General features: G+C 33.7%; 1 protein-coding gene across 1 annotated transcript in view; it reads right to left on the reverse strand.

Moving 5' to 3' along the window:
• Positions 1-13,179, reverse strand: part of LOC140753481 (NADPH oxidase 4) — a 31,279-nt gene that overhangs the window by 8,554 nt on the left and 9,546 nt on the right. The window contains exons 4-7 of the mRNA XM_073088110.1: positions 11,541-11,638; positions 5,968-6,146; positions 5,006-5,126; positions 1,990-2,085 (exon numbers count right to left, since the gene is read on the reverse strand). Coding sequence (XP_072944211.1) covers positions 1,990-2,085; positions 5,006-5,126; positions 5,968-6,146; positions 11,541-11,638 — 494 coding nt within the window. The remainder of the gene's footprint in view (positions 1-1,989; positions 2,086-5,005; positions 5,127-5,967; positions 6,147-11,540; positions 11,639-13,179) is intronic.

Consider the following 13,179-nt stretch of genomic DNA (forward strand, 5'->3'; position numbering starts at 1 on the left):
TGAGTAATCTTTACTAATCGATGATAATAAATATAAACAATTTTTAAATCGTATATTTTAAACCAGTCGATACATCTGTATAGAAACATTCTTTCAAATTATAAATTTATATAATAATAATGTATTTAGTTAAACTGTACTATAACATTTCTACGTAAACGATGTACTAAAACTATTATCGACAGTTTTGGACATTTTTTACCTTCTGTTCCATTATTTCATTGTCTTTGACAAGCATGCGTATCAATGGGAAAACCACCATACGTCCCGTTTTTAACGGGACAGTCCCTTTTTTCGATGCTTCGTGCCGTTGTCTCCGAAATGAACCGTTGCCATTGTCAATTAAGTAACAGTAAATATTATAATTATGAAAAAAACATGGGGTACTCCATTTATCAGTTTTCATAAAGCGCCCCACATTTTTTGCACAATTATACTATTTACTTTTCCTTAAATGATTCCTAGATTGAAAATTATTTTCTACTTTTTAGTTAATTTTATCATAAAATCGTGTTTTTTATTATTTTTAATTATATTTTTTCAAGTAAAAAGTATTTGACATAAAAAGATCGATGTCCCGTTTTGACTGAAGTAATCATTGGTCACTATATTCCATTGTCAATATTTACGTTTGCGTACACTTGAAACGCAAGGTCAAACACTAGTTGTCTTTTTTTATCACATTGTTCTAATAGCTCTGTCCCTTATAGAACATTTGTCTATGTAGTTAAAGGTAAGCGTCGCCACGCCAGAAATCTTTTTTACGTGCGGCTATAGATGTTTCACATCAAAAATCTCAAAGGTATGTGAAGTCTACCACTACGCACTTGGCCAGCGCGGTGGACTATGGCCTAATCCTTCCCATTCTGAGGGGAGACCCGTGCCCAGCAGTGGGACAGTAATGGGTTGATGATGATGATGATGTTTAATTTATAAAGATAAGCTGAATGTAATGACTTTGGTGGTACGAAAGCCTCCACGTGCGAGTTCGACTCGTACTTGGCGAATTACGAAAAAAAAAGTAGCAGACGAGCATGCAGTCCACCTGATGGTAAGTGGCTACTGCCTTCCGTGGACATCTGTAATCAACTCCAGGTAAGATTAGATCTGTACCTGAGGTCGGCCCCTGAGGACTTATCTGGAATGCCTCGGAATAATATGTCTCCCTATATTGTATTTATTTTTATGTTTCTGTATTGTAATTAACCTATACGTTATCATGGAAGTACAAAGTACGTACTAGTACGTAAAGTATTACATGTATTGTTATATCTACCATAGCTAATGTTGGCTTTATTTGTTGTTATTGTTGTTGACATTAGGCATTCTCTATGTAGAGTCTTGATTGCAATACCGAAAGACTTGTTTGTATAAATATAGTTTGTTTAGGTTAAAAGGTTCCTACTTTGATGTAAAATCTACAGCTTCACCACTATCGTAGAAACACCATCGGTACTTCTATCTAATATGTTGAATATGAGGTAATAAATCAAAGTATAGTTGCAAGTTGGATCATCATCCCAATGTTACAAATTATTGAAAAAATCAAAGCTGCGCGGGATTTGAACCTCACACCCCTCAATCAAGAGGACAAGGTTCCATCACTAGGCTATCTGCTAATTCTGTTACTACCTCTTAATACATTGTTATTATGGTTATTATATTCCAACGATATTAATATATAAGTACAATTATAGGCAATACATTAAATTATGTACTACACTTAATTCACTACAAGTAATTAATTAAACACTTAAACATAAATAAATGGACAAATCCGCTGTTCCTTCAATCTATAAGGAAATAAATCTGATTTACGCACGACATTCAAATAGAATTTAATTATAGAGCACCTATATGTGACACTTTGTCACTTCGAAATGATTAATGACTCCATTAATTGCGTAAATCCAATTAGTTTAATAGAGTTTAGTCGTGAGCGTTATTGCATGAACAATGAGTGAGTTTATGTATTTGCCATTAGCTTACGTTTAATATATGGACAGCCGCGCGATTCCGCGAAAACACTCTCCAAAGAAGATCCACGAAGAAACAGCTAAGTGGTACCGCCATCCATAACCAAGTCTGGAAATAAAAAATGTTAACATTTTAAGCAACACTATTTAAAACTCTAAATAAATACATATACAATAGGTTGGTCATCGAGAAAAAAGTCCTGGCTATAATTATATATGTATTAGAATATTTAACATTTGTAAAATCGAAGTGCTATATAAAGAGCTATTATACAACAATTTTATAAGTATAATTCTATAATATAATAATGCGATGTAAAGGTTGAGCTTAAACATTCACCGTGTAATATGCAAACTAAATGAAATATTATGTAAACCAATGAGAAACAATATGATTCCGCCAATTTAAGACCTCTGTCTGTACAATATCAACCTACTCTAGATAAAATGTGGAGGCATATTGTAAATAATCAGTATTGTCCATAATATAACTATGCCAACTCTCGCATTTAGATTTTGAATAGTACATTATACGAACGTAAAAAAAATTTAACAAAAAAATACAACCCACTTCTATGTCACTACAAAGTAAAAAATAATTGAAATAAACGTTGGTTTAGTACATATTTCTGAAGTCGGCGCTCAATATATTTCGTTGGATAACGATGTAAACAGCGTGTCTAATATGAGCTCGTCTCTATACAATAAAAATTAAAAAGAGTTATTAAAATCGGTCCACTAACGGCGGAGTAATTCGTGTACATACATAAAAAAAAGATACCGGCCGAATTGATAACCACCTCCTTTTGGAAGTCGGTTAAAAAATTTTTGCTATATGAAATACCTATAATCAAAATAAGTTTGAATACCAATTGTTGAATATTTCCCATGACAAAGTCTATATTGTACAGTAGCTTGCGTGTTGTCAAAGCGAGGTAAAGGTCATCTGAAATCATATAGGATATGGGATCGGTCGACATGGGAAGGTCATGTCAACAGAACTCATGTCTATGGTGTTTATACCTGACTTCGAAGAGTATTTTGTCGACCGTACCTATAGTTATATGCATTGTTCTTGGGCGTAATATTTCGCAACTGGGATCGCTCAATCGAGTTCGCGGCTCCTAAACGAACTAGTTCGCTCTTTTAGTTCGTCTGCTCCCAGCTGCTTACCGAACAGTTTGAAACTGAAGAACAGATGAACTAGTAGAGCAAAAGATCTGCCTTTTTTTAATCAATTTGTAGATTTGTTTTTTGTTGATTATATGTGGCAAGATTAAGAAATGCATTAATTAAAATGATTAAGCGCTAAAAACAGGATAAACCTATAGATTCATGTAAAATATTCATATTGATGATTGCGACCACACATACCGCCGTCCTTCCTGGGGCCGCTGGCCGGGCGGTTTGAGCTCCCACTCTTGCCGCCCGCAAACCCAAAAAGCCACTTTTAGTCGCCTCTTACGACTGGCAGGGGATACCGTAGCCCTATTCTGGTTCCGGAACTTCAGGGACATCTCAGGCATGCCCTACAGCCCAAATGGCTTGACGGATGTTAACCTCTCTTGATGGACTCGTCTAAATTGTGGGAGCGACATCTATATTATGGGCAGTGGGTTTTTGTGTTTATAGTAATTGCTAGTTTAAGATGTTTTTGTTTGTCATGTTTCTAAACTTCAAGCAGTTCTAAATTTAAGGTTTTCCTGTATTTGATTTCATTTGCAATACAAAATAGGAGTCATTTGCAGATATTAGGTACATTTACAAGTATAAATATTGCAACTACAAATAAACCTCTATATTCGTTGATAAAGAGCTTAGTACACACTGGTAGATTGATAATTTTAGATCTTATCCACGACAGAAGAAAATAATCACGTGACATCTAATATCTATTCAAAAGTATATGCCTTCGATGTATCCACGTATTGTTTTGCGTCTATCCAGTGCCACTGACTCAAACGACGCATCATAAACTTAATATCAAAAATAACAGTGAATAGGCCATAAACAACGTAATGGCACTCATTAGCGAGTTCCTGCTGCAACGAGCGCGGTGTCCAATTTACCCCAGCGGCCGCTCCCGCTATTGTTGAGCGCCTTTGGTTCCCGCCTGGCGGTAAATGAGTTTACGGTTATCCATTCATTATGAAAATGTAGAGGAGCTTCTGTTTATCAACCGCCCATTGGGTGTCTAATTGACGAACCTTAACACTTTTGTAAGGAATTTAGCTGCACACGAGAGCAGTGGTTGATATAAGTAGTTAAGGAAACCTATAGTCACGTGTTACCAACATCGAATAAAGCTAACGTCTTACTTGAATTTGGTCAGTGTAAATTCGTTTTGAGGACTGTTGGAATATAATATTTTTGAAAGTGAACGTCGGAACATTTGGTATACTTATAATTATTTTATTTCATTATAGTTAAAGATTACACGAAGGTAACTCGGCGACACTTACGTAGATATGTATATCTTATTTCTGCCTTATTATATTCTAAAAAATATAGGTATTGATTAAACATACATAGCCGACGCATTATTATTTATAACTTATTCTTCAGGAGTATCAACTATCAACATACTCGTATGAACTCATGTAAAATTATTATTCTATTTAAAATTGATTTTACATACGATTGTAAGTAATCGATTGTAGTAAAATCTGGGACCTATGCTTTGCAGAAAAAAATTACATGAAATCCCTCTTTCATTATATACACACACAGAACGCCAAATCAGTTACTAGTTAATACGCTCAAAGGTAAACATGATATAAAGCGAACGTCATTAATCAACGGTCCATTCATCCATAAATCCTTCCCTAAATACAGTTATTTACGATAAGGTAATTAGCTTCAGTTCAGTTTATGGTTGAATATTGATTACACCAATTCATATCTATTTATAAAATATTTCATAGGTTAGACATTTACCCCACATACACTCCTTTCCCCAGACACTCGTACACCGAAATGCCAACCACAAGGTTAGTACTACTGTCTATTAAACTACGTAAAGTTCATACCTTTGATTTGATCGGGACAAACTTTGGTGAATACTGAGTTGAGCCGTTGACCCCATACTCAATCTGACTAGAATTGTAATATACATAGGAATCATCCAAAACTTCTTCTTTTAAAGCACCGCTGTAACAAAAACATATTTGTTGGTTCTAAGAAATAAATCATAGATTACTAATCTTCAAACGACGACCGACGATCTTCGTCGTCGGATGGAGCCGACAACGAAGATCGTCGATCGTAGACATTGGCTTTCGACGAACCAACGACGTGTCAATATCTCTAGCCTTTAAAATAAAGTCAGTCGTATTCGTAACGTATTTCTTAACCTTTAATTAGGCGCGCGGGGTCTGCGCGACCCCAAGTGTTTTTAAATTCTAGTTAACTTTTTGGTTTTTTACAATAGCAAGTGGAAATTTCTGGTAGCTTCCTGACTCCTCAGTCCCTCTCGCCTTAGTGTTGATCATGCAGTAGACGTGATCAGATTTGCTGTAAATTAATGCTTGGGGTCTCTGCGACCCCGCGCGACTAACAACGTAGTTCAAATTTAGTTAGGAATATATTTGAAAATTATTAATTTTATGCATTTCTTTCATTTATTTTGTTGATATATAAAAACAACTTTTAAGTGACATAAACATGCCAAATTTATTTGTGATGACCCCACGAAAAAAGAATATTACGATTTTTTACTAAAATTATACTCACGAAAAAAAATTTTTTTGATTTACTGTTCGAATATATTAAATAGTTTTTGCTATTTTCTTAAAGATAAATACTTAAGTAATAAAATAAAAATCAATAATATTAATAATTACCTACTTAAACATTTTTTATTTAACCGCAAACATATTGGGGTAACTATCGACCCCGCGCGATTAATAACGTAACTTTTTTGGCACGCCTAATTAATAGAAAGGCCTTAACGTACATCAATGAATTGCAATTATACTATTATCGACCTCACCTCAACGGATGAATCATCAGCAACACCATAAACGGCAGGTACAGTTGATGGGTATACCAAAACGCGTTGTAAATCCTCCGTCGAACGACCCTCATTGACGTCAGGCCCATGCTTAGCGAGATGAGCAACATCAAAGTACCGGTTACGCCTGCTACACTCATTAACAGCAGGAAGGGACTCTGAAATAGAAAAGTTATTACGTCACATGATAACAGTGCTTGGGTTGCTATATTACCATATTTTATCCAATAAAAACCACCTATCGTCAGTGGTTTTAGTAGTCAGAACTAAGTAGTAGTTACTGTGATTTTACTGTTTATCGATTTAATGTTACTATAAATAAATCCAAGGTTTTTAATTTTCTTCATAGCACAATCCTCTACTTTCTACAAAAAGAAAATAGCAAATCTCTTCACTCTGCTGTTTCTAACCTGTATTTTATTATAATAACAATATTAAATTCCTAAAAAATATTTTATTTTTATGTATAAAAGCGTCGGTTGAATAAACAATTTAGTATCTTAATAAGAAAAATATGTCCATAGATTCAATTCGTGGCACTTCGTAATCTTTATGGAGGCTTCACAGCGTTTTAAAGTGGGGACTACTATAGGTGATATTAAAATTAAAGTGGAAAATAATAGATAAGGTAAGTCATTTAAAACTTAAAATATTACATTAATTTAATGTACAAAATTAGCACCATTTGTAATTATTGCATGTAGAATCTGCGTGTGGATAATTTTGCATACATATAGAGACCGCATACGGGTTATCAGCCCCTTCCCTAGCATAGGTAAGGGTAATTATCGTATGCCCCAATTACTCTCGTCGCATAATGACCGTTTTCGCAACGATGTCTGTGCACTGATTCTGTTGCAATACCGAGGCTCGGGTATGATTTCCACCGGGAATCAGTTACATTGAATAACGTTGGGTTTTTACATGATTACAGTGTAAAAAAAAATTGCCGCTCTAAAGCTACAGACAAAATTTTTCGTTCTAAATTTTCCGTGCTTTAGGTTTGTCTGTCTTAAGAGTAAGTATTTAAAATGCGAAAATTTAAATGTTTATTATCTTATAATTATTCATTTATTGTAAAAACTAAAAAAATATTTTAACACATGACTTTGCGCAAATCTATATGACTACAAATAAACAAGTGTTTCTTATTACCACAGGCAGAGAATTAGAGGATAGGTAAGTCCAAAATCGTCAATTTCATCAGTTTACATTTGACTCTACCTTATTATTTGTAGGTAAATATAACAAGTACCTAGTTATGCAAAAAATATTTTTAAGCGTTTAAATGTCGTACCTAGGTAAATTAAAATCAAAAACACTGCCGAGCTAGTATTTCGTAATATTTTGACCGCATTTTACGCCCTTGAAAGTCCTTCAAATACCGATTTTCGCTGATGTAAGCCCTTCGCAAAGCTATCGACATCAAGATACCGGTTACAGCACGTTCATTAATAAGAGAGCTAAGGGCTCTAGAGAGTTATATCTCATTTTAATATATCATTATCCTTGCTCGGTAGGTAATCATTTTTTCCAGTCTGCCGACTTTCCATCTATTAAAAAGGGAAAAGCTCTATGTATATTCTTTTGCATTTATGCACCAATGGAATTCAAGGCCCATATGATGACAGCTATTGCTACCCAAAAGAACTAAGTTTAAATGCACTGCCTTACTTTATCAAACTTATTAATTTTTACTCATCAACTTACCTATCTAAAACTCAGTACTTAGCGTTTAACTCTAATAAGATAAAAATAAAAACATGATGAGGAAAAAATTCATATTTTTATAGGATATATTCGGAAAATGTTGTTTATTTTATTATAGAATCTGTTTTTCGGTATCCACATCCTGTTTAAGAGAAACGAACAAATATTTTCTTGCATAGCATTGTTTAAATACGTTACATCGTAAGTATGGATGATGTTCTCATTATACTCTGAAATAATGCGTTTCACAATGAATAAAGGAAAAATAATGCGAGCCCTTCCAGACCCGGCTAAGCACCTGAGAGTGACCTAAGCAGCAGGGTCGGAAGGGCACAATGGAGCCAGCGGCATCAAGGGACAAAAGGACCGTGTTTGCTGTTCATACAAACACTTGACACGTCGCCATTATTAATTCCGCCACCCTTGCGTGGCGAACGGACATAATAGATCTCTAGAAAAAGTGGGTATTATGTATATTTCAAACGATGTCAGTATTTCTACCTGTTCGGTGTGAATTTAAAATTAATTTACAATATAAATATATGCCCAAAAATAATAGAAAATGAGTAGGTATAACTTGCATTAAAAAAGGAAACTTTCCTTTTTCGTGTTTTTAGCCAATTTGTAAATTTACACGAAAAGCAAATGTTTAGACTAAATAATTTGATTGAATTATATTGAGATATCCAAAAGGCAAGTACCTATCTGTGATAATATCACAGTCTGTGGATAATATCCTAGAGTCGCTGGTGCATGACTTATAGGCAGAGTGCCCTTGCCACGAAGGTCAAATGATCTAAAGGCCTATTCCTTTTCAGAAGCTCCATGAGAAAAATATATTCCAGATAAAATAAAAAGACAAACAACCTAAATCAAGAGAATAAAAGAATAAAGGAGACAACGATGGACAGGACGGACAGAAACTATCGGCTGCAGCACCGGCGCGGGCTGTCACTCTTACCTACATTATCTTCCTAACATGTTTTCTATCCATATTGTTAGAAATATATTCAAATTATAGTATTATATTCATTAATTATTTTGTGTTATTTTCATGATGTTATTTTATAATAATAAGTACCCGTTTATATAGTCACTGGCTGGTACGATTGTATCAGTTAAAATAAAAAAAGAAAAAACGCTCTTGACGTTAGAGTCTTATTTTGCGCGGGAATAATAAGTTGTTAATTAGATGAAGAAATAGTTTTATTTTATAAATATACATACAAGCATGCAAATTATATTTTTGTCCCTTACTAAATAATTACGATCATAAATCAAAAATAAATTAATATACATGTATAAAGACTATAAAGTTCACTGTTTTACCGAGTTTTTGAACCCATTGTGCATACAATCAGCACGCAATAGTAACAGAATTAATAATGGTGGCGTATTGAATTCTTGTATTCATAAATTATGAGTATTACGTTATACGTAGTTCACGCTACTCAAATTCTTTAACTGTGGACTAGTTTTATTTCAGTAATCTCGCATGTCTGAGCTTATATTTTTACCCGACTGCCAAGGAAGGGTTATGTTTTTCGCGCGTATCTTGTATGTTTGTCTTTCTTTATTTGATCCGATCTAACAAATGGATGAATGAATTTCAATAGTTAAGGTGTCATTATATTTGTCTCAATGACCCGAGTGTCCTTAGATAGGTGTTAATAAAAAAAATCATAATGGCGGATTTTTGGCGCGAAATAGTAACACATTTAAAAAAATAAGTTAACCGAACCTATCGAGTAGGGTACCAAGTGAAAGGAAATTAAACGCAGAGCATAAAAACATATTTGTATATATATAAAACAGCAAGGTGACTGACTGACTGACTAACTAAATGACTTTTTCATTTTTCAGAAATCAACGTACAGCCTAAACCAAGGACCTTACAGTTCTGAAATTTTCCACATAGGTTCTCTATATAGCGTGTATAAGTACTAAGAAAGGGCTTTTGGAAATTCTACCCTTAAGAGGGTAAAATAGGGGAAAACAGTTTTTTTGAAATCCTTTAATTTTGAAGCAACTACTATAAAATTCTGTATTTGGCTTTCTGGATAGGAACAACGACACACTTATTTATCCCCCTTCGAAAAATCAACCTCGTAGAGGGTAAAATAAGGGTTAAAAGTTCATTTAAACAATCGTCAATTTTGAAGCAAACACTATGAAATTTTGTATCAGGCTTGTTGGATAAAAATAATGAAATACTACCTCTAACGAGGTAAAATAATGACCGAAACTTTGATTTACTGAATTTATATATTTTATAGACCGTAAATGGTGGATTTTTTCGCGAAATAGTAACACGTTTTAAAAAAAGTTATTACCCCTAAGTAATAAGGGTTGTTCACCCTCAACATTTTTTATTTATATCGCAACACAACGTTTGCCGGGTCAGCTAGTACATATATACTCGTATATACACATCGAGATGACTGTCTGACTAAATGAGTGAGGTGCTGTGCCAGAGATCAACGCAAAGGGAAACCGCTGAACTTAAGCGTGCTGGAATTTTAGACATAGGTTCTTTATATAGCGTAAATGAGCACTACGAGGAGAAAATAGAATAATATTACATATTTGAACATCTTTTGTTTTTGAAGTAGACACCTACTATGAAACATTGTATTTGGCTTTCTGGTTAAAAATAATGAAATGCTTATTTCACTGCTTTCGGAAATTCTACTTCAGCCTTTTTAGTGCAGTCGGGTTTTTGATTTTTTTAATTAATTACTTTTGCCTTAAACATTTTATATAAAGAAAATAATCACTATAATTTAACATTATATGTACGAATACTCTGGCATCTACTTTTTCGTCCTGCTGCACGGCATTGTCGACACCCATGTTGGGTTTCGATGACATGAACGTCTGTATTAAGACATCCTTTAAACCAGAATACATCAGAGCAAACACTAATGAATACTGTAAAACATTATTAAGTGTCGGTGGTGGTGGAGACGCCGCCATAGTCACACCACTAGAAGTTTTACAATAATTCGAATCCACAACTTGTTTTAAAAAAAATTGGTATGTAATGGATTTACATAAACATAAATAAACAGACTAATATGTACGTAAATCGCCTGTAAATCGGCCGCCTTTGCGTGTTCAACCGAACGTGCGGGTGAAAAGCTCATAGAATCGTGGAACTCACAACATTGCATTCAATATTTACGCCGATCCGATATAATTATTTATTAACGATCGCTGCAATGCTTTATAATGGTTGGATCGCTGAAATGCAGAATGACCTATAAATCCCGTTAAAATCATATCGGCATGATTTACGCTGCTGATTGGACGGTGCGCATGTAATAAATTTTTGGAATTACATCATGTGTGTTGCGAAATAAACATGCGAATACCTTCATAAAATGCTTCATCTTCATTAACTTATTATTTTCCCACGGCTAGGCACGTGTTTCCATTTAAAATAATAGGATTTAAGAATAAAGGAGACACGAATATCATGAAAACTTCAAAACAGAGCTAATAAACAAGTACCACTGCTTTAAAAAAACAGTTTTGTAAAAGGCTGTTCTCATTTGAGCATTGTAAGAATTCTAGTGAACATTGCGAATATATGAAGTACGTACCTAGATATTACTAAAACACACAGTGCACAAGAGCCCTTCAAAGTTTCAGCGACAATTTTTCGGCTAGTCAACTTTCAGGTATGGAAAAACAAAACAAAACCAAACTTTATTTCCGAGACCGAAAATAGTGTTTTCTTCGTACCACGCAATAACAGAAAACATGTAAGGATAAGTACATGTAACATGTTAAACTAGGCAACGTAAAGTAAGGCATTGTTCCCAAAGTCCCAAACTAACCTCATTCTTGTAGTTAGCCAGGTTTATCTCCGCCCTTTGTTCGTCGTAGCTTCGAGAGAAGTTCCACAAGTTAACAAAGTGCGATATAGAGTGTAACACTGAAACAAAAAAACAGGTCAATTCTATAATAATCATAATATTGTCACAGACCTGTATTTGTTTTGTTTAGATATAAATCTGTGTAGGTAGACATAGCTGTATACAATATTTACATCCATTACTTAATTATATTACTACTGTTTAAATTATACACAAGCATAAGAAACCTTGTATGTCCCATAAAACCCTAAAAGTTTTATAAACACACCAGGGTCTATCAAATTAACTAATTTGTAAATATTTTTATTAGTAAGTGCTCCCTTTTGTAATTCAAATACTAAAAGCTATAACTTTAAAATAGGTTCCTTCAACAAGTATCCAAAAAAACAGCATTTTCATTAGATACACTAATGAAAATGGTTCTGATTTCGAAGAACACGATCTTACCGTTTACTTACCTTATTTTTAAATCGACTGTAAAGCAATATTAAACTCTGATATATTTTTTTGACTCAATTCTATAATTACTTAAATAATTTCCTAAATGAGCACATACTTATTTAATTAACATTTCTCATAAAACACTAATTTCATATAAAAATGAAATTACGTTTTTAACACCAGCTTATGATCTTAACCCTTTTGTTTAAGTCCTCGGAAAGGGCATGGCAATCGTCTGAAGAACTTAATGCCGAGGCCGGCTTTCACGCGTAACAGGAATTCGTAAACCAAAGAAACGCCCCTAATACTTAACACTCACGCCATTAAATAATGACACTGCCTGTCTAGACTTGAACAGTGGTACTCAACCTGAAGGGACCTAAAAGAACGCTGAATTACTAATATAAATTTGGCTCTAATTTCGTAGAAACCACAAACAAACAAATTTCGAAAATCGCGTTTAGCTATATATTTTTTGTCTTCTCTATTTTATCTATTAGAGATATCAATTCTTTTTTTTTTGTAATTCTACAGGAACACGTATAAAAATTATTAAATGTTACCGATAAGATAAAATAAAAAGTAAATATAATCATTAACTCAACTAATGTGTGAATTAATTAATTAAAATGTATTTTGCGCCGCCTTTATATTTTGTGCACATCCTTAAGGTTGACTGGCAGAAAATGCTACTTAGCAATAAGTCCGCCTATTGTGTATTAAAAAAAATTAATTACCCTAACGTGTTCAATATTACAAATTACATACATAATAGGTAGGTTTGTTTCACGCCCCTAGAATGTGAAATATTAAAATATTCTGTTCGATCTACTCAATTAAAATTTTAAATAATTATTATAATAATATATTATTTTTCCAACGTAAAAAGGTTTGAAAGCTCTGCTCTATACTATGTTCATTTGGATGGCATACTCTTGTGGGTGGTTTTAAATTAATGTCTATACTAGACAACAGCGCAAATGAAGGGGATGTGCTTAGAAGTGTTGAGGGGTAGCTTTCAAATGAAATGTTGTGGTTGAATCCAAACACCCATCTCAATTTTTATAACACTAGTTTCATTGCAAAATGAAAACTGACTACCAGCTACTATTTCGAAAATGTTAGATTTATTTTATTAGTTTGAGATTTTCACGGTACA

Source organism: Epargyreus clarus, unplaced genomic scaffold (assembly GCF_041222505.1).
Source record: "Epargyreus clarus isolate Ecla_fem2 unplaced genomic scaffold, WU_Ecla_fem_2.2 ptg000026l, whole genome shotgun sequence".
NCBI lineage: Eukaryota > Metazoa > Arthropoda > Insecta > Lepidoptera > Hesperiidae > Epargyreus > Epargyreus clarus.